At 39.4% G+C, this 22,896-nt stretch overlaps 1 protein-coding gene across 4 annotated transcripts in view; it reads left to right on the top strand.

The window, feature by feature from the left end:
- ROS1 (ROS proto-oncogene 1, receptor tyrosine kinase) overlaps positions 1–22,896 on the top strand; it is a 132,054-nt gene that overhangs the window by 104,426 nt on the left and 4,732 nt on the right. For all 4 annotated transcript variants that reach the window (XM_058307325.2, XM_058307326.2, XM_058307324.2 and 1 more), the window contains 7 exons: positions 619–781; positions 2,453–2,517; positions 3,414–3,543; positions 10,499–10,596; positions 10,809–11,012; positions 12,017–12,151; positions 17,093–17,256. In XM_058307325.2, the coding sequence (XP_058163308.1) occupies positions 619–781; positions 2,453–2,517; positions 3,414–3,543; positions 10,499–10,596; positions 10,809–11,012; positions 12,017–12,151; positions 17,093–17,256 (959 nt within the window). The remainder of the gene's footprint in view (positions 1–618; positions 782–2,452; positions 2,518–3,413; positions 3,544–10,498; positions 10,597–10,808; positions 11,013–12,016; positions 12,152–17,092; positions 17,257–22,896) is intronic.

Raw genomic sequence — 22,896 nt, 5'->3', positions numbered from 1 at the left:
CTTCTGTTGTCACTATAATTAAGGAAAATATTTAAGGGTGTCTGGACAAGACCCTATATTATGGACAATGCAAAATGAAAGTTTGTGGACATGGGCCTTGCTTCTAGAAATTTATAATTCAAGATAGAGAAGCAAGGGATTTGAAGTAGATACGGAGATGTCCTAAATCAGCTATTCAGAGGTGACTTTTTCCTGAGAAAATTCTCAGCATTCAAGTAGTCAAAAGGACTTTTAAGTGACAAATCCAGATGTATTTATTACTAAAAGGCTACAGGTAGTAATTTACATTGATATTGTACACATATTGAAAGCCTGAAGACGATTCTCTACCTTTTCATGAATGAACCACCATAGAAATTATGAGGCAACACACACACATTTTTGTTCCTATGGAAAGGACGGTGCCTAGCAGCTAAGTGACATGCTCTGTCTGGGTAAAAGGAAGTAGAATAGGGAAGGAATGGGGATGTAAAATTCCATGCTGCTAATATCACCAAGGTGCAAAACTGGGAGATTTCTCTTTTCTTGCTCATTATGTTTCTCCCTAAAGCACAAACACCAACACAAATTCATAAACCTTACGTATTTTGGGAGAACAAAAATATCGTTCTTTTACAGTACTCTTCCGACCCAAGATGAGATTGAAAGTCTTCCTACCTTTCCTCGGGAAAAACTCACCCTCCGTCTCTTGTTGGGAAGTGGGGCCTTTGGAGAAGTGTATGAAGGGACAGCAGTAGATATCCTCGGAGTTGGAAGTGGAGAAACCAAAGTAGCAGTGAAGGTAAGGTGGATCCTTGAACTCCTTAATTGTCACCTCAGCATGTCACAGCTGAACTTACATGGACACAACTATGCGAAGCGATAAGCAATCTTAGTTGGAAAGACTGTAGAAGCCTAACCATACTACAGAAATCAGAGTAGTTCCCCGTTTCCTATACAGGTTCTGAAATCCATAGAAAATATTCCAGGTTTATGCTACCTCTCAGGCTACTAAGTAGCTAAAATCTGGCAGACAATTATTTCATTTCAAATATACTATAAGAGAACTGGGGTTGCAAAACACATTCTTAAACTACTAGAATGGGGCCAGCAAACTTTTTCTTAAAGAGGCCAGTAGTAAATATTTTCGGCTTTATGGGTCATAGAGTCTCTGTTGCAACTATTCAACTCTGTCACTAGTGTGAGAGCAGTCATAGACAATACACAAAGGAGCAAGTGTGGCTGAGTTCCAAGAAAATTTTATTTATGGACCCTGAAACCTGAATTCCATTTCATTTTCATGTGCCATGAAACATTATTCTTTTCAACCATTTAAAAATGTAAAAACTGTTCTCAGCTCAGAGACTACGCAAAAAATAGGTGACAGGCTGGATTTGGCCAACAAGCCATAGTTTACTAACTCTTGTATGACACAATTATTCATCATGATATATTTAATGTAGTTTTTAAAGAAGCACTGGATATACTCCTTACTTTTTTTTTGGTGAAATTTTCTTTTGCTAGAGGGATGATGAATCTTTTATATCACTGAGCAATATTTTGATCCCTACTTGCTAGGGATCTATTGCTTTGAGGTTGGGCTATCTAACTAAAAACGGGCAAGATTCTCTCCATTTTCAAATCATATAATTTAAAAGTCTTTTAAAAAAATTATAAAAGTATATTTTTTCAAATATCAGTCAAGAAGGCTTTGGCTTACTCCAATCTCAACTTGTTTAAGCAAAGTGTTTATTTTTCTCATATGTCAAGATGCTGGCTTTGGTATGCTAGTATGTCAAGTCAGAGCCAGTATCTCTGAAATTCTCCTGATTTTCTTATGTGCTTTTTGCCACCTGTTCACCACATGGCTGCCAAAACATCATACATCACATCTATATTCAGGATAGGGAGAAGAGGGAAGGATGGTGCAAGATACATATGTTTCGGAAAGCAAAAGTTTCTACAAGCTTCTCTCCCTCATCAGTTCTCCCCTTATAGCTCATTGACCGGAACTGAATAATACAGCCATCCCTATTTAAAAGAGAGGCTGCAAAAATGCACAAGAGAATTTGATTGATTTGCTTTGACCAACTGCCTGGGACTGGGCACCTTGTTTCCAAGAAATAAATTAGGGTACGGTTAACAAGGAAGCAGGCAGAAACAGATACTGAGTAGAAAACAGTAAAAATTAAGAAACTGGCCTAAAAACTAAATGTGGTCCTTTTTTAAAATTACTTCATTTAATGAGACTTTGTGTAATTATTACAGGATCTCTAGCAGATTTTCTCTCTTAAATAGTTGCAATAACAGGGCTAACAGTTAAATAGGCTTACAAAGCACGTTCACATGCATTATATATCACTAGCTTTTAGGGTGAATGTTATAAAACAAAACAAAGATTGTCTCCATTAACCTCTTGGGCTCACAGAAATGGTTGTAAACCTAATTTCCAACTTGTTTTTATGTTGCACAGACTTTAAAGAAGGGTTCCACGGACCAGGAGAAGATCGAATTCCTGAAGGAGGCGCATCTGATGAGGTATCAACATAGTTCTGAAATAACTGACCTTTGGTATGGGGAGGAAGCTTTTATATCTACTCATGTTCTTAACATTCAAAATGACTTGACATAAAAATAATAGGTCCTGCCACCAAAACAAACAAGGCGGAAAAGTTTAAATGGAAATGTGTCTATAGCAGCACGTAGTCTCGGGTAGCCAGTCTTCTGAGCCAAGGCTGGAGTCCACAGGCAAAGGTCCTCCCTTCTTTTATTTTCAATAAGTATTGAGTGTTGCAAGTGGATTCTGAAGCTGTTCAGCTTTAAAAATGCTTGTGTTCTTCTGTGTGATAGTGGGTCAAGTAGAACTGCCAGTGAAACTCTCACTTATGGTGAATTTATCTGCACGGTTTCTGTGAGCTTATAGCCATGACAAGTCCTCAACAGCATCCCAAAGAGAAGACCTGAGGCAATGGCCAGTGGAGGTTCTCTGCTGTGGGTTCTTATTATTAGGTTGGGACTTGACTTGTTTTGATGTCTTGAAAAAACAGTCTAGTCAAACCTGTGTGTCTGCAATCATTCTCTAAAATGGAAAGAATAATACTTCATTCTTGTGAGGACTAAGAACACAATGTTTTCAAATAGTCAAAATAACTTTCTTTTCCAAAACAAAATGTCCTTAAAATAAACATCATTGCTTCTAAAAAGCCAGCCTAGTTTATCCCTGCGCATTGGCCACTAGGGGCTGCCATATTACCTCCCTGAGGCAAGCACACAGACCAGGTCAGTACTTGGGAAATGAGGCGTCCTCTTAATAGGGGGAATAAGTCTGGTGTTTTGCAGGAACTTGTGGGTAAAGAATTGCTCTTCTCCATAAAGGGCCCCTGCTAGGATTTCTGTTGCTATCATGTGATCCCATCTGGTTCTTTCTACTATAGCAAGTTTGATCATCCAAACATTCTGAAGCAGCTTGGAGTTTGTCTGCTGAATGAACCTCAATATATTATCCTGGAGTTGATGGAAGGAGGAGACCTTCTCACGTATTTGCGTAGAGCCCGGAAGACAACGGTAGGAAATATTTTTTGTTTTGTTTTTTTTTAAATGCAAATGCCTTATAATTTCCTATTAATTTTCTTAATCTATTAAAATGAAATAGGATACAGTTTTGGCTGATGGTAGAACCTTAGAAACATGTCCTTTAGGTTGGATAAGGACAAATAGAAACCCTGGTTTTATAATTTTGGTATTTTCTGGTTATTTGAACCTGTTTTTAATGTTTCCTGGGAAAATACATCCCTGGCTGCCACAATCATATTTTTCTGGAGAACAAGGATTGTATGACTTTGAAAAAGGCACATATTTCTCTGTATTTAATCAATATTGTTTGTCTGTCCCAAAGTGATATTTCCAGCCTTGATCTCTTTACAGAATAATAGATCTGAATGTCCCTACCCAGTTTAGATATCTACTTGGGTTTTAACAGGCATCTCGATTTTATTTTGGGCAAAACAGAACTCCTGATTTCATGCATTGTCCCCCTTCCCCGACACCGTCCACCAGTTCCTTGTTTTCCCTTTCCCTTCATCCATGCCAGCATGTCTGTCAGCTCTGCAGTTCTGCCTTCAACAGGCTGATCCCCTCCATCTCCTCTTCTGTCTCCAGTGCCTCTAGCAGGAACAGCCCAGGATGGACACTGGAAATTCTGTGAGCTGACTGGATGGGGTCAGGGGTGACAGGCCCTGCATGGGCCGCCTTTATCCTGCATGGGCCCACTTTATACCTCAGATGGGAAGAATTATGGGAAATAAGACAAGTAACTAAGGTTTTTTGACTTAAATATTTCAAAGCATAAATGCATCATGTATGGGTTGAAAAGTTTTAGGTATTTTTTTTCTACCAAAGTAATATAGTATGGGGCTAAAAAAATTAAAATATATGACAAGGCTTAACAAGAAAAACAGTAGCCCTGTGCTCTCGCTCCTCTCCATCCCCCAGGCCTGCACATTTCTTCTGGTTTCTACCTCCATGTTCCTAGATACTCTCATACTTGCACATTGATGTTTCAGTTTTGGGGAAAATCTATTGACTTCCCACTGTGGAATGTCTGAATTTAACTCCTTAGACATCCTTATATACTGACCAATACCCGCCAGCACTGAACACAGAAAAACTTTGCTTTCCCATCCTCTAACAGAATTATCACAATTTTTGGATAAATCAATATTTGAGATTTATATTATTATAACTTTGTCATTATTATTTGCAGCTGAGCTACCTAGATGCTATGATTGGGTTTTCTTTCTTGGGCTACTTATTAAATGTTTCTTAATTATTCATTTGCTTAGTTTTCAATATACCTAAACTCTTTGAAAATATGCTAACACTTTCCTCAGTATGGTCAAATATATACTTAACTTTTTTCTTGGACCCTTCTCTCCTGGAGCCATTTCAGAGGCTTGTCCTCTAGGCCTTCTGCACAGCTGGTCTCCTAGGGCTTTTCTTCATATTTTCCCTGGTAATATCCTTCAAGTCTTGTTAGACCCTTTGTTTACTCTATTCTTTGACTTCTTTTTGCTTATTTTATTCCCACTTTTTGGTGAAGTATCTTTTGCATGATGTCTCTGAAAAACCATGCAGTTGAAGCAAAAATCTGCTTTTTCCTTTTCTCTACTTTTTGAGATGTTCATGTCTGAAAATGTCCTTGATGCTTCTCTCTTGCTTGAGAAGCTGATGGGATTCTAGGTTGGAAGTCCTTCTCAAAATGAAGCCACTGCACCTTTGTTCCCAAACCTCAAGGACCACCACGAAGGATTCTTATGCTTATCTGATTCCTGAACTTACTACTGGGACCTGCTTTTGCCCATCTCTCTCTGGAAAATTCAGGAACTTGTCCTTAGTCATCTTTAGCCATTTCTCTCATTGTTCGGGGCACTCAGTCTGGAAAATCATCCCCTCAATTCTGGGAAAATTTCTCATATTATTTCTTTGATAATAAGTAAAAGTCTGTTTCCTCTATTTCCATGTTCTAGAAATCCTGACAGTTGGATAATGGACTGCTTTTTTATCCTCTTATTCTATCTCTTGTTGTCTCCTATTTTCCAATTCTTTGTCTTTTTGCCCTCCATTCTGATAGATTTCCTCAAATTTGTCTTCTAATCTTTATCAACAATTTTAAATTTTCATGGACTCTTTCTTATATTCTGGCTGCATTTAAAAATCATTCTGATATTTTTTTCATAGATGCAGTATCTTCTCATCTCTATGAGCATATTAATGATGTTTTACAAGTGTTACTTTGCTTCCTGCCTTGTCTTGATTTCCTTTATTCTCTTTGTTCTGGATGCTGCTTTCTAATGGGAGAAGCTTTTTGCAAATGTTTGAGGGTACTTGGTTAGTCTTCACGTTTAATAGTGAAGTCTAAGAAGCTGGCTGGAACCTTTGTGTCTATGGAAGCTTCTCGTTGTCAGGTGGAGACACTACTGTTCCACTGGGGGAGGGAGGGTGGACCCCTAATGACAGTATCCAGATCTTGCCTCTCATATATCAGTTTCACCAGAGAAGAATCTGCTGGGGTCCCACCCGGACAATAAACTGATGCCCTATTTCAGGGATCTGAGAGAGGGAAGGGACTTGGAGGTCTTGAGGCTCAGTATGTCAACTCTCCTTTATACCTCTGCCCACTCTCAGCACAGTCCCTCAGTCTGCCTGGAATCTTTGAGGTTGAAGTTGTACTGGTTCAATTTTCTTTACTTTCTTTTTGTTTATTACAGAGAAAAACCTCTCTGTCTCCTCCTGGGGTGGGAGGTCTAGGCTCTACTTAGCACTTAAATAGCCATTCTTCTTGCTTTCAGCTCTGCCTTTCACCCCCACATTCAGAGACGCCTGCTACCTCCAATTCCAAAAACTTTTTGGGGGTTCTGTAGTGAAAAACTGTATTTAATTCTCAGCTTCTCCCTCTGCAGACAGTCAGGTTTCATCTCTCTTGGCTCTGTTAAATCACCACTTCTTCATCTTCTTTTCTTCTTCCCAAATTTTTCATCAGCTATTATCTACTCTCCTCATGTACATGTCTTGAGAGATTCTAAAGTTTCCCCCTATACTGTCATTTTAATAAAGTTTGGGGAGAGTGGATCTAAAAATATATACATTGAGCCAGCCCACCGTCTTTAAAAAAGCTTATATTTAGATTTTTTGGGGGGATTCTTTTGGGAGCGGGAAGAAGGGATGATGATAGACCAAAAGTAAACATGCATCTGCCATATCCAAATCATTCCTACCCATCAAGGCTCCTCGTGGTGAGAGTTATGGGTTTCCAAGTACACTTCCATCCTCCCACGGTCTTTCCTGCTAGCTGCCAGAAATGGCTTCTGAGAATGGTCTCACTCGCTTCAACCTCATGGGGCAAAGTGCCCTTAGGTGCTGAGTGCAGAATTCAGAATTCAGGGCTAGGGCCCACAGCAAAGCACTAAAGCCTAAGACCACCTCAGGCTAAGTTCATTTGAAGCCAACAGTCTCTCCTCAGGGAAAGCTCAGAGACAACTTTCCAAAAGAATAGACAGGAGCAGCCATCCTCCTCAGAGGCCGAAGGCTGGTGAGAGGGAGAGAATCTAGAGGATGTTTGGAGATTGCGCTGTTCCTTGTAAGCTTTTCTCCTCTTTCCTTTGAGGGGTGGGGTAGGAGGTGGAGGAAAGATGCTCTTGCCATCTTGAATCCAAAGATCAGGGTACCAGCTGAAAGACGAGAGTGGCAGCTCATTCTCCATGGAACCTGCTGATGGACACTTATGAGAACCAGCTTGAAGCAGGGTGAGGGAATTCTTGGGAGAATAAGACATATTGCCCTGAAATCTGGGAATGCACCTGGACTTAGAGCCTGCACTGAGGTTTGGTCTAGAAATTTTCTGAAGTTATTCTAGAAGTTCCTGGGCCTTCACATGAAAGAGTCCAAGGTTAGGAGAAGGGCAGCAACTTTGGGACCACCCAGTCAACATCTGGGCCAAGCAAACGGATTCCCAACCTAGAGAAGAGATTGAAGGCACATGGCTGCCCCTCTGCAGGGCTCCTCAGTGACTGAAGCGGAACTTGGCTCTAAGAATATCATGCACACACCTAGCGGAGACCACCTCCTTGGTCATGTCAGCAGAGGCCACCAGCCTCAGAGGGAACCAGTCTGAGGAGAGTGATTACAGACATTCTCTGTAACCATTCTCTCATATGCCAATGGTGGTAGGGAGAGTGGGTCTCATGAGCAGGGTAACTGTATGGCCCTGTTTGCCTGGGACAGCCCCAGATTATTAATAGTACCCTTTTGCTCTCTAAAGTAAGCAGTTTTTGGCAACAAATTATATGGCCACCCTACGCATGAGGGGCTCAAAATCTGAAAGGAGGAAGATAAGGAAATTCCAAGAGAAAAATTGGGTTCAGAAGCACCTTGGGACCAGAACATGCGCCAGTTCAGCATCAAGGCCCGCTACCCTAGGGGAGTGAGATGGAGACAAGAGAGGAGAAGAGAAGACCTTCCAACTGAGTTTAGAGATTGACGTTTTAAAAATAAACTGAATTTTTTAAGAAGGAAAATGGGACTGTCCTAATACCAAGTGACAAAAACACAAAATCTGGCCAAGGTGTCATTGAGGGACTCATACCTACAGGGAAAGGAAGGTTAGACATTGCAGAGTTGAAAGAGGTTATTGGGAAAAATAAAGCTGTTTCTCTTTCCACGAGTTGAAACACTTTAATAAAGTGCTTACACATCCCATAGCTCTCTCTGCCCTTTCTCAACCCTTGTAACTCACCCATGTCTTTGGCTTGGAATCTCCAGGAAGGGAGATGGGGGAAGGGGATGATATGAGTTTCTCTGACATCCTTGGCTTTCTGCCTACTCTTTCTTGTTTGGGTCTCCCTTTGTACTTTGTCCTTTGTCCTTTCCCTCTTCTCTAATGTCCTTTCCTGGTTCACCCTACCCCTGCCTCCAGACTGCTTTGCTGGGTTGAATGCAGAAGGATTGAATGTAAGTAGTAGATCCATTAGCCTTAGTCTAGTCACTTCATTTTCAGGACTTCAGTTTCCTCATCCATAAAATGGGATATTGAATCAAAAGCCCTCTAAGATGCCTTTTAACTTTGACATTCTAGGACTGTATTAAGGTAGAAAAAGTAATAAAGCCATCAAAAATAATACAAAGCCATAGTAGTAAAAATGCTGCTGTCCAGATACAATTCTATCATTGAATTTTTGCTGGGTGTTTACTGTTCAGCAGTAACAGCAGATACTGCAGGGAACAAAAGGATATAGCTTTCGATTTCATGGAGCTTTGCCACATGGAAAGGAGGTAAGTCACCTACAAATAACCAACTTAAGGTAGAAAGTAGGAAGGCCCAGTGGAGTAGAGGAGAGAACATATGCTGAAGCACAGAGGAGGGAAGATACTTTCTAACCATGAGACCTGGGATGGTTTCATGGGGGAAGTCTTCTGTTTGGGATTTAACAAAGGTGGGAGATAGAGCAGTAGCTGAAACTCTACATGCCCACTGAGTCGTGGAAGGATTTGGCCAGGGATAGACCCAGATCGAGGTTCAGTATGTCCAGAGGATTTGGCAAGAGGCAATAGGTGGTAACCCAGGGCAGGATCCTGGATTCAAGGAGGTCCAGCTTGGGATGAGAAATGTCCCAAGAGGTGCAGAGCATTATCTCAGAGGCTATCAGGAGCACAGACTGATGAGAGATTTGAGCAGGCAGGCAGGCAAGCTGGCGGGCAGCATTATGAAAATCTCTCAGTAGGGAATAAAGTGCTAGCCACTAGACTGAAGTTCAGAAGTAGGATTCCAAGCCAAGAGGAAGTCATGAACAGGAGAGCAGGTTTTGCCAAGAGTCAGGCAGAGTCCCATTCACAGGGAACTAGTCATCTAGTCCAAAAGGGACTTAGACACAGGCCATGAGACAGGTGGTTTGTGGATCCAAACAGGGTTAGAGGGGGGTTGGGTCTTGGGAACCAAGTCATCTGACCTAAGTGTGGTCCAATGGGACCATGGCAACGTTGAGTCCCAGAATGGCAGGATTATGCCTAGTTTGGAGACAGGAGATTAGCTAGCCTGGGGAGCAGCACTTAAGAGCACCCACCTATGAGGAATCAAGGGAGTTGAAGGTTGGCAGTCATACAAGATGCTCAGTGAAGGATATGGGTGGAGATGAAGAATAAAGAGGATATTCCAGGAATGTCCTTCAGCATAGGAGGCTGAAGGTGGGAAGTTTTGGATGGTGCAGATCAGGGATGATAAAGACCTGAACCAGGGTAATTGCAGTGAAGTGGAAAGGGGCAGACAGATTCCAGAATCTGCTGATAGCTTCAGGGCAGCAACTTTGAGTTTTTTTCCATCCAGTACTAATAAAATCTTTACATGATGTTTTGCACCTTGAAATCATTGCAACTGGTACAAGCTCAAGGGTATAGTTGTGCTGGCTATTCTAGTCAGTAAAAGAGAAGTAATCTTTTACTAGCTAAAAGAGAAGTAATCTGTGACCTTGAAACAGTACTGCTAAAAATTTCTAAGGGGCCATATAAGGAAGAAGCCCATTGTCATGACTGACATTAAAACATGATATTGGGCCAATAATGGATAGCTAGCACTGATTCAGTTGTCATTATAACCACTTATGAAAGCAGCTGTTTAAGTGCCTGTTATAGACCAGCCATCCTACATACATTATCTCAAATTCTGCAAGGCCAGTATTAATATTACATGTGGCAAAGCTGCTTAGTGAATTAAGCAACTTGAGCAAGATCACATAACTGGTAAGTAGTAGAACTAGGGTGTCTGATTTGACACCCTGAGCTCTTTTCAGTAAAGGTCCCACACTGCCTCTGCTTACTAAATATCACCTGTTGTTCATTTTCTTTTTTTTTTTTTTGGGGGGGGTAAAAAGCATTTATATACATACATACAAGATATACATGCCCATATATGTTTATATGTATTTTGTACAAATTGGAAAAGCACCAATAATTTTTCCTTTGTTTCTTACAGTTTCATGGTCCTTTACTCACCTTGGTTGACCTTGTAGACATGTGTGTAGATATTTCAAAAGGCTGTGTCTACCTGGAGCAGATGCACTTCATTCACAGGTATGGTGGCATTCTGGATACAAGGCTATTAAAGATATTGGCACAACAGTCACCTGTAGTTTGGGTAGAACATGTGAGATAATTCAACATTTTAATTCCTTCAAAATAGCAGTAACTTTTGTAAAAAGTCTTTATTTTCCACACATCTGCCATTACTGCTGGTCTGAGCTCTGGATCTTTATTAGGATTATTAAAGATAGTTTCTGCCATAGGGATCTAGCAGCTCGGAATTGCCTAGTATCGGTGAAAGACTATACCAGTCCATCACGGATAGTGAAAATTGGGGACTTCGGACTTGCAAGAGATATCTATAAGAATGACTACTACAGAAAGAGAGGGGAAGGCCTACTCCCTGTTCGGTGGATGGCTCCAGAAAGTTTGATGGATGGAATCTTTACAACTCAATCTGATGTATGGTGAGTTTATTGGGACAGAGACATGCCAGCGGAACCATCAAATGTCTGAGCTAGAAAAGGCCTTAAAAGGTCATCTAATCCTGTTTTTCATGTGAGAGGGTATGTGGGAGTTCCCTCAAGTTGAAGTGAAAGCTGGTGGCCAACAGGCTATGTATTCCTGGGTCTCAGCAGCTTGTACCCCACTTAGTCAGTTTTAATTCTATATCACTAAGGTCAATGAAATAGATACATTTACTTCAAGTTTTTTTACCTTCCAAAGGTGGAGAAGCATACGACAAATGGAAATTGGTATTCAGGAATTAATGTCTATGTTTGTGTTCTAATGCCTACTATTTTGGGGTATTTAGGGATAAGTTTGTAAGTAGGCATTAAATCTTAGATCCCAAAAGATTAGGACATTGTGGAGGTTTGTATATTTCTTTATTTTTGAATAAGCCCTCTCATTTTTGCTCCTTAACCCCAAACCATTGATTAGAGCTGCTCAAATATACAGTTGATTTGTCCAAAATCTTTCAAACTTGGCTGGTCCCAGGCAGAACTGGAAAGGAGATAAAATGGGTCCTCAGTGCTGGTTTTTATTTGTGTCTCCCACTCCATATTTGCTAGTGCTCTATCCCCCTCAAACTCGGGGAAAAAATGGTGAAATGCTCTCATGCTCACCCCACATGTATGTCTGCATATTGATAGTATCAGAGCCTTAGCTAATGGGGTCTGCCAGTGGAGTGTCAGGAATGGTGCATGCATGCATGTGTGTGCGTGTGTGTGGACACACATGTGCATCCCCACCATGCCTTCCTACCACCAGTGAAGGTAGGTAGCTGCCTGTTCAACTTTCTCGGAAGATCAACCTGCTTTTAAGGAACCCGTTTGTCTTTTTATGAGGCTGCTGATGCCAATCACCAAGAAGACCCTGCTGGCCCCGGGAATAATTATGTTGGAGAAACTACTGTAAAACCTGATGTTTGTAATAAATGTGATGAAAACAACCCCTTTAATATCCTTAGGTCTTTTGGAATTCTGATTTGGGAGATTTTAACTCTTGGCCATCAGCCTTACCCAGCTCATTCCAACCTTGATGTTTTAACCTATGTGCAAACAGGAGGCAGACTGGAGCCACCAAGAAATTGTCCCAATGATCTGTAAGTTAATTATGTTACCGTAAGCATCCAGAAAAACCAAAACTGTGTGCAGATGCAAACATATGCCTCAGTGGCTTGGTATTTTGAAATAGAAACTGGAATTTATGTATTTGTACATTCCACATAAAATGTAAATAGTCGGTAGTATTTAATTTGCTAAAGGCATAATGGTCTCTTTTTCTATATATCCACACACGATATTTATTGCAGAAACAAAATTTAGAAGATTAGAATATATTTATACTCCTTGCTCAGTCAATTCTAATAATGAAAACAACAGAGATTTTATTTGTGTGCCCGCATGCCCGCACATACTCATTTTACTTTGGTAGATCTGATGTGATTATTTTTAAAATCTGCATGTTAAAGATTTTATCAAATAGGAATCTATTGTTTGAAAGTTAGATGGCCTTCGGTGATATGGTGAATGCTGGGATATAAAGCTACTAAAAATTACACATGTTGTGTCACATATATATGAACTTAAAGCAAAGTTAGTGGCTCAAATGATCCTGGCCACTCGAGTTCTAATAAGTTTGTGATTGTTAGGCGACTAGTCTAATTTTTGTTCTATTTATTTATTTATTTATTTTTAAAAAGTCAAGTCATTATGCCAAGTACTAACCTGCCTCTTCCTGCAAACAAGCTCAGAAAAAATATCAAGTCTTGGAACTTTTTCTAAGAGGTGTTTAAGCCAAGCACTTTCTAAAAGAATGAATAATCAACAAGTATAATCTTGTCTATTATGGGCCTGATACCATGCTAAGGACTGTATAGAATACAGAGATATTTAAGCAAGGGCACAGCTCTTCAGCATCTCAGAATGTATTTTGAAAGAAAAGACGCACACATGGGACATTTGGATCACAAGCCAATATGTAATAAAGTGCTAAACTGTGTGGAACAGACAAGTGCAAAAGGAATTAGCAGTATGCGGATGCACACCATGGTTGCACGGCCTTGACTATGCTGTGTTATTTAGAGGGTTATTCAGACTTGAGCCAAAAGATGATTAAGAACTGGGCACCTTTGTTGGACGTTCTACTGGGAAACGGTTTTATATTTAAATCTTCCAGCTAGAAGAAGATTTGAATCACTGCTTGTTTCTGAGGTAGCTTTTCCAGCACCTAAGGTATTTATGAGGAGACTAGATATATACAAATCTCGTCAAGGTTGATGACAGTGCCTGAAAAACTGACTCACAATCTTTTGAGAGAGATGGAAAATAGCCTATAAATTAAGGGTAAGAAAATATACAAAATTTGAGAACCTCCAAGCTAGGTAGGGGCTCCAGGAAAAAAAATTAGAACAGGAGAGCTAAATGTGAAATAAGTATTTTTTTTATAAATCAGCAACGTAATTGTTATTTTGTGTCTCTTATATATCCATCAAACTCTCAGAAATTTTTCCCAGAATTTCAGTGGCACAACATTTTCATTATGTGGTTAGAATTTCATCTGGCATGTTCTCCTCCCCCCTAGGGAGTAAAGTACTTCACCAAATTCATGTAATTTGGGGAGAAGGCTCCATAGAAATCAATTACACATTTTGAGTGATGTGGGCCATGTATTTGTTTTGTTGAGGTTGGGGGAAGGGAATAAAAGTGATTAGTGAATTGCTGTACAGTAGAGCACAAAAATATAGCCAAAGCTTTCCAAAAATGTCAATAGTAGGAGGAGGAGGGAGTACTGGAAAAGTATTCATGACCATGAGTGGAAAAAAATTTTATTTTGACTAAGTCATCAGTTGAATACATTATTGCCCTCATTTTTACAAAAATGTAGTTTTTGGTAAAAACAAAATTTTCCATTGGTGGTTTGGAAGTCCATTTTTGAACGTGATTCGTAAAAAGGAAACATTTCTCCAAGCCCTCCAAGTGCTACCTGGCTCTGTGGTGCCCCAAGAAGAGTTAAAGATCCATTATCAACCAGGAAAACAAGCTGTGCTAGGAAATGAAGCTCTGAGAGATGCCATTCAATCTGGCCAGAGCCTTAAGTTGTCATGATAAAGATTAACTACTCTCCTTAGAGTACAGAGGGAGTTGATTTTTATTTGAAGTAGTTCTCGGAGCTCACAGGCCCAGCTTAGAGGGTTGAAAGTCTGCACTGAGCCACGCTGCACCTTTGCACCTTTTATTCGCTGCTTAAATACTCAGCACCTGGCGGCACTCTGGGTCAGGTGAGTCCAGAGGTGGCTACCCTGTGCTCAGCTATTAATGGAATGCGAGGGCTGCGAGCATTCCTGCCCTTCTTTCCATAGCCTGGGCTGGAGGATGGAAAGCCCAGGCATCAGTACTCTCTTCAGTCTTTTAGTTTGCACAACAATCTCCCCCACCCCCAAGAAGAAACAGGATCAAAGGGCAGGCTCCTTCCAGGAGGTTATCATCACAGTGGCACCTGGGATTGGAGAGTCCCTCAAACGCTGGAGGCAACAGTGGGAGAACGGGAAGGCTTACCATCTTATTTTACCCCTTTAAAAAATATGCACCTTTAGATGCTAATTGGGTCTCTCCTGATTAGATATAATGAATAAGGGAGTCCTTGAAATCTGTATTGAAATCTGCTTTAAGTACTTACAGAAACTCACTCCTTGCGTTGTGAAAGATGCTAAGAAGTTTTCATCTGTTGAACTTCAATTGCTTTATGAATTCAAGGACTTTAATACTTAGAGAGACTAATTCTGAACATGGCTATGTAGTCCTGTGCAAAATAAACAGACAAAAGAATTGAGGCAAAGAGGAGTAAATGGTTGACATGGCAAACAGAGTCCTTTGAACTTGAACATTTAGCCAAATTAGATATCGCAAGTATAATGAGCCCTAGAACAACCAGCCCAGGTAAATTTTAACAAAAAATCAAGGGCCTATCATAAGTTTATTTAGACTGATATTTGTAACTATAATTCAGCACAAGTATATAATACATGATATTGAATGTGACAGGTGACCATTAGGTAAAGGAAGATCCCCTATGCCAAAACAGGAATATACAAGAAATATATTTTTTAGATTATTAAAATCTTAAAAGCCTATTCATTTTATCCTTGCCAGGTCATGGCTATTGAAGAGCACAGGTTGTACTCTACTTTAAAGGGACATTTCAGTCCTCTTTTATCCCTGGATGGTGGAACAAAAAGGTTTTACATACTCATAGGACTTGTGCTTTCGTTATCAGAAAGTTAAGTACAGGCTAATGATTGGATTCAATATAAATTAAAGCCCCCATCAATGAAAAACTAGGAATAACTGCTTAAATGACTTGCATAAATTAAAGGAGAGACTGAACCTCCAATGGTGGTGGGAGTGGGTGAGGGGCAGGGAGGCTGAGGCAGCTCTAAGGACTGCTTCTGTCTCTCCCCCTCTCCTTTTTCCTCCCCCTTCTCCCTTCTCTTTTTTATTTCTCTCTCCCCTTCTATTTAATCTCCACTATGTGTCTTGAATCCTTTGGAGAATGAGGATCACAGGTGAGAGAGGAAAGCTGCATGGAAAAAATAAAATAAGTAAAAATTTCATAATTGAAGGATGACAGAGCTTTAGAAATTCCATCTATTCGTTGGCAGTATCTTTGACTCTCAGCTTTATTTTCAAAAGGCATGTGCTTCCTGTGGAGAATTATAATTCTTTACTTTCTCCTCTCTCTTCCTCAACTATTAGGACAACCATAGGCCTTGATTTCTTCCTCTGTAAAAGGGGAACTGTGATACCTGCTCCAGAGGATTTCTTTGAGGATGAGATAATGCATATAAAGTGGCTAGCACATGGCCTGTCATATAATAAGTGCTAAGTGATTGTTGGACGATATGATATCATTGTTACTTTTCTAAGAAATCCTATGCCATCATTTCCAAATGTTTGATGGTGAAGCAGTCATGCTTTGAATATTGTCAGTTTGATAATACACAAAGATACAAATGGTATCTCAATGTTGATTGATTGTGACTGAATTAATTGGTTAGCCATTCATTTTGTGCCACCAAGTATTAAATTCTTTGTTAGATACTGAGGATAGAAGACGGAATAAGAATTTTTTCCCAACCTTGATCAACTCACTATCTAGTGAAGGAGACAAAATGTAGACAAATAATTTCAGTATAATATATCTTCTCAACAAGAGATAGGATTATAGTACTGGAGGATCACAGGTGAGGGAGGAAAGCTGCATGGAAAAGATGACTTCTGAGTAAATGCAGAAATGAGTCAAAGCTCATGGACAGCCCAGAGGAGGTTTCCAAGGAGGAAGTGGGCCCATTGAAAAGCTTCTGGGGAGCAGGTTGTTTGATGTGCCCTGAGAGTAAAATTAGTGGTGCAGAGTGGCAGATAAATGTCCAAGGAACTTTTGTTGAATGAATGAGTGACATCATTAGTTAAGAGTGCTACATAGACATTTCTTAGACAACCATTAAGGAAAAGATAGGGTCAATCAACATGTCAAGGGAAATGAATCTTTTCATTAATTGACAGTGTGTTGACAAGCAAGAGCATTAGAATTGAATATGATTTCTGTTCCTGGTTCTGACATTAAATTTCTGTGTGGCCTAGAGTGAATCTTAGAATTAAAAAAATATATATATCAGTGTATTTAAATGTGAAGTCTTTTTCACCTCAGCTTCTTCACTAATCTTTTATAACTCTTAGTTCTCCTATGGGTTGTATAGACATTGTTCAACTGTTTATTTTTCCACCTAATTATTTGGATTAATAATGGATGTTGAAATAATGCCAGTTTTTCCAAAGAAAGGTGTTACCTAAATAAAGGTAGATATTGCAAGTTATTATTAAATAAGAAACCAAAGCTTTTGTTCTGGTTCACTTACATTCATGAGACAAAAGTGGCAACAACATAAATTCTTTCACATCTAAAATGATCTTAGCTGGGTTATCAGAAATGATTGTCTAATTATATCCAATCACATTTGTTCTCCCATCTTTATGCATATATCCAGGTGGACTTTAATGTCACAGTGCTGGACTCAAGAACCTGACCAAAGGCCTACTTTCCATAAAATTCAAGACCAGCTTCAGTTACTCAGGAATTTCTCCTTAAATAGCATTTCCCAATGCAGTGACAAAGCAAAAACCCTCGGAGTCATTAATGAAGGCTTTGAAGGTAAGATGGATTCTTCTCCAGAATTTTCTGTTTTTGTCTCCAGTGTGAATAGAACAAGGTTAAAAGAGGATGTACACAGAAAGTACGTTTGGAGAATAATTATAATTGTTTATTATAATTATACGGATACTTTGCACTAAATTAATACAAAAGAATAGAGATAAGGTCCCTGGATTTATGATCTAAGGTAGTCAGTGGGAGAATTAACATGTTAGACTACATTTTCATATTCGCCCCGGTCACCAGTTTGGACTTCACGTGCCGAGTTAATTGTCTACTTTTAGTTTGTGGTACATTATCTGTGTTGGTCTATGAAGGACTTCTTTCTGTTTGCTTGTTTGTTTATTTCCTTTATCCCCATATTCTTTTCTTGTTCTATGTCATCCGTCCCACCCATCCCCCACCAGCAACCATTCTAATGTCTTCAGTGTGTAGATTTTTATTTGTAAGTCTTTCTGCAAAATGCGTATCAGTTTTTATGCATGGATGCTATTGTGTTATGCAATAATTCTTGTTTCTTATGAAGCACTGTTTTTAAAATCAATCCATGTTGCTATGTATATATCTAAGCCATTACCTCTAACTGCTGAGTAATTTTGCTATGATTACAGAAAGGCATCATGCCTTGCTAAGGTCTATTTGGTCCATGACTGTTCAACATTTTGGTAAATAAATCAATAATCCTCTAGAACCATTCTGTTGTGAAGCAGCTGATGGCCATTGTCTTAGTTTGCTAAAGGCTGCCAGTGGCAAAATACCAGAAATGGGTTGGCTTTTATAATGGGAATTTATAAGGTAAAGCTTATAGTTTGGAGGCTGTGAAAATGTCCAAACCAAGGCATCATCAGGTCTGCTGCTGGCGATCCTGGACACTCCTGCCATGTAGCAAAGCACAATAGTGGCTGGTCTCTGCCTTCTCCTCCAGGCTCACTTTCACCCCAAGCTTACCTGTGGTTGATCAGGCCTATGGCTCTTTCCTCCCCTCTCCTCTGGGCCTCTTCTCTTTCAGCCTCCCACTGTCTCTGCCACTTTTCTCATGTGTCTCTGCTTTCACTCCTCCAAGTATAAAGGACTCCAGCAAGAGGACCAAGACCCACCCTGGTCATGCTTCACTGAAGTAATCCAATCAAAGTTCCCCCAACTGAATCCCATTCAATTAAAAGGGTCTCACACTCACAAGAATGGGCCAATTTAAGAACATAATTTTCCAGGGTCCACAAAGGACTCAGACCAGCACAGGTGTCTTGGAGTCAGCTCTCTGTGGTCGCCCGTGGTGGGTCCTCACCTTCTGTGCTGCATTTGACTAATGGCACAGAAAAAGAAGAAGCCTAAGGAGGAATGTCTACTTTTCTTGTGTGCTGTGTGTCTGACTATCTATTATAACTAACTTTGGGACCAGGATCTGATGTAGATAAGACTGAGTATGTGACTCCTTTAACATAAATAGTTAAATGGCAGATGGGAAAGGGCTGGGCTTACTTCAGACAACCACTGTAGCTTTCATCAAAAGAAGCCTTGTTAAGTAGGTACATATTGGGCTCCACCTACCTTCTCATTATATGAGTGAACTGATTGTAAGAGTAACGACAGTCCATCATTTTGGAGTTATAACCTCTGTAGCAAGCCCATCCTTCTGGAGGGCTCTGTACAATATACATGCCTCTCGGAAGATCACAAGGGATAAGGAAAAACATACCCTGAAGTCATTCTGGTTACTGTTAAGTCCTTCTCGTTATCTAAACGTGTACTTCCTAAACATTTAAAAATCTCTGAAAGAAATTTGGGGAAAAAATTATTTTTTGAAATTTCAACAGTCATTGACTATTGAGTGAAGCATTATATTAGGCCCCTGAATTGAATGTGTTCCACTTGGGTACTTTAAAGAAAAAGAAGAGGCAAGACTATGTCTTTCCCTTGGGAAACTATTTAATTTTGTAGGTAAAGTTTAATAGTGAGCTCTGCTTTTACTGGTGACTTTAAAAGTTGTCCTTGTCATAGGATATTTCTAGTAAAAAAAAAGTGGGCGGCCAGTCCATTGTTGACTACAACAGTTTTGCTCAACCCATTTGAATCTGCTCCTGCCTAGCCTGGCTCTTATTTGTCTTAACCACATGTATGGAAACTTTAGAAGAACCACTATCCGGGGTGGCGTGCCAAGATGTAAAACAAAACCTTTTGTTCCTAAAATAGATAAACAGCAATAACTGAGTTGAATCAAATCATCTGAAGGGGCAAGAAGAGCACAGTTTTGCTTACCTGGCATTGAAAACATGCTTTTCTTACTAAATCACTGCTAGAATCTTTGAAAAGCAACACTTCACTGATAAGAATCAGATTCAATTGTGAAATGATTTTTGGAGACCTTATAAAATTATGCATAATCATTATTTTTTTAAAGGTTTAATAACAGGATTTCAGGTTATGTCACATGAACCATAAAAGGGGTTCTGTTTTTTCCCTTTAGCTTTTCCAGAAATTGGTTTCAGTAACTGCATTATTTCCTGTGTCTACATTTTAAACATCTTTATTTTAAAAGTAACTCACATTTATCATAAAAATATTTAAAATGTATCTAAGTAGAATAGAAAGTAAAAATCTCCCACTTCCTCATTATCTAATTCTCCAGTGCTAGTCAGAGTTAACAATTTTGTTAAATACTGCTGGATATTTTATATGCATATACAACCACACAGAAATGTTCATTTTTGTACGTTTGTATACATACCAACAAATTATATACACACACACATATATACTAATACATTTATAGTAAAAATATTATCATATTTTTAAAGAAATTCTTTTCCCTATACTATGGACATTTTCTCATGTTCATATATAGATTACCTCATTATATCTAATAGTTTCATAATAATTAATCATATGGAAACATCATAATTTATTTAACCAATGCCTCTTAATGGAAATATGGGATGATTCTAGTTTACAGTTAATATAAACAATATGGCAATGACACTCTTGTATAACTTACTTTTGCATAGTTCTGCAATTATAGCTATGGCATATATTCCCAGAATAATTTCAAGACCAACATGTTTAAAATTTAATAGCTGTTGTCAAACTGCTCTCCAAAGAAGTTGTGCCACCAAAAGTGCAAGGGACTCCATTTCTATATACCACTGCATCATGAGATATCATCAACTTGCTTAATTTTTGCAAATCTGATAGAAAAGAAATGGTATCTCTGCATATTTTGTTCAGTGCCTTTAATTTTTCTGTGAATTGCTAGCTCTTATCATTTACCTTTAAAATAATGTAACCCTCCATTTGATATGCTATCCTACAGTCTTCTGCCAATTTTAGACAAATTTGTAGGATGCAGCAAATGAAATGGCCAGGCCAAAAGCTTCACATCCTATCATTGGGAAAGTTATCCTAAACTCTCTTCTGTAGTCACTCTGCGGTCAGCATTTTCAAAGTGGGTATGAACTGCACAATCTTTATAAAATTCAAAATGTAAATTAAGCTTGGTTGCATTCAGATGCATTGAAGCATCTGAGTTCTGAACTGAAGAAGACATTAGTATATTCAGAAAAGTTTCAGTCATATAGGGATGGCTTATTGCTTATAAAAACACATAGAAGGCAAAATGTCGTGATAACGCTTGAGGATATCTGATAGATATTCTTAATTTTCTGTAATAACCTAGAAGCTGCAAAACTGATCCCACTGTGAAAATGGGACTTACATCTAAATATGGGCACTATTTGAAGAGGCATTCTTATAACAAATATTTTAATAGTATTATATTGAGCTATTTCTGTTTATCTCAAGAGGCAACAATCGTCTGAACAGTTCTTAAGCTTTTTAAAGTTTTCACTTTTTAATAACTTTATTCCATTTGCAGTCATATATGGGCTCAACTTCAAAATTAAAAAGAACTTAAATGTCACTATTAAATTAACTGGACATGTTTATATGTAAAAATAAATAAAGTATGTTTGCTTTATTAAGGTTAAGGAAAACAGGGCCTGATAGTAGGATAAAGACAAGAAGAGTTATTCCACAATTATTAAAGGTAGGGTTGGTCTGACTTTCAACTTTCTGATAGCTAACAAAAAGAAGTTAAGTATAACCAGATGCAATACTCAGAGCCATTTCTGAGGAGATTCTGATAGTGGAACCTAAGAGAAAATTCGCTCTTGGAATCTGAGAGAGGCAACCATTGAGTAATGTATAAGAGCCTTGGTCAGCATCCCTGCAGTGAACACACAGCTAATTTGTGTTTCACAGCTAATTTCATATCATTCTCCGGAAACCCACACAATGTGAGCCTCTGACCCCTGGTTGGAATCAGTTGATAGAATTTAGGTAATCTAGAGGAATGAGAGGGCTGTAGATTCCTGGTCAGTTCTCTGCTAGTTTGTTTTTCCTTATAAGTGAGCTTATTTTTGATGAGCTGGTGAACAGATGATTTTATACTACACTTGTGCCAGAAGCCTGGAGACAAGCATTGTATGTTGTCATCGGGAATCTGTGTGCTGAGGGAGTCCAGAGGAAAGATGGTAGAGGGAGAATTAAGAGAAGCCAGCTAGAGGGGACTTCTAAGCAGTGTCCTTCAAGGATGTGGGGACAGGTCATTCCACAAGAGAAGGCGCAGTCTGTAGGATGGCAAGGACTTACAGAGAATGGGTGTTCGCATGACTGCAAGTAGATTATTACACATGCAGGCACCAATAGCAAGTGATGAAATTGGAGGGTTATTGGTCACACTAAGCAAAGTAAGAAATGAACACTAATGAAAGCTGCATTAAGGTATGGTGTAGTGTATAGAGGAAGAATTTCTCTCTACAGAAGTAGATGCAGTAGGACTTGGTGACTAATTGCGTGAGAAACAGAGAGGAGATAGTGGTGAATCCCAGTGATGTGAGAAATTAGGTGAGAAGCAGGGCTGTTCTCTAAGATGAGTGCATAGGAGGAGGAACAGCTTTCCACGACTTTGGTTTGATGTGGCTATGGAATACTTAAATACAGAAGCCCGGGACACAGTCATGACCAAGGCTTGCAGCTCGATGGAAAGAGCTGGCCTGTAAATACAGGTAATTGAAGTCAAGAGTGTAGATAAGGTAATTGATACAGAGAATAGAGAATAAGAGGAGAGCCACACAGCCAATATAGGATGGGCTGGCAAAGAAACATGGTGGGCATTGAGAGGAGAGGCCAGACCTGGAAGAGGAAAGCCATGGCAGGGTACTGTCATGGAAACCCAAGGCAGCACAGAGGTTCAAGAAGGAAGGAATGGCTAAGTGCTGCAGACAGGTGAAGAGTTCCAGAGTGATGCAAGAATTTTAAGATCATTGATTTGTATTTTAAAATTCAACTCTGGGTTCATAGACTCCTTTCCTTGTAATGTGTCACAGAAGTGGTCATCATGGATGTTAGAGGGCCTGATAGCACAGTTATGCCTCGGGCCCTACCAGAAGTCTCTGTGGACCCTTGAGAAAAACATGTACTGTTTTGTATTACTTAGCTCATCTATGAGGCCGAGATACTCAACAAACAATGCCTGTGCTAAATATGCAGAACAAAACTCTTTTTGTGAATGGTTTTCAATTATGGAATTGAAAATAATAGCTTCTATTTTTAACACTTTTTTTAAGTGCCACTACTGTGCTATCT

The sequence above is a fragment of the Dasypus novemcinctus genome, chromosome 11 (assembly GCF_030445035.2).
Source record: "Dasypus novemcinctus isolate mDasNov1 chromosome 11, mDasNov1.1.hap2, whole genome shotgun sequence".
In the NCBI taxonomy this organism is placed as follows: Eukaryota; Metazoa; Chordata; class Mammalia; order Cingulata; family Dasypodidae; genus Dasypus; species Dasypus novemcinctus.
This window is presented reverse-complemented; position numbering and strand designations above follow the sequence as displayed.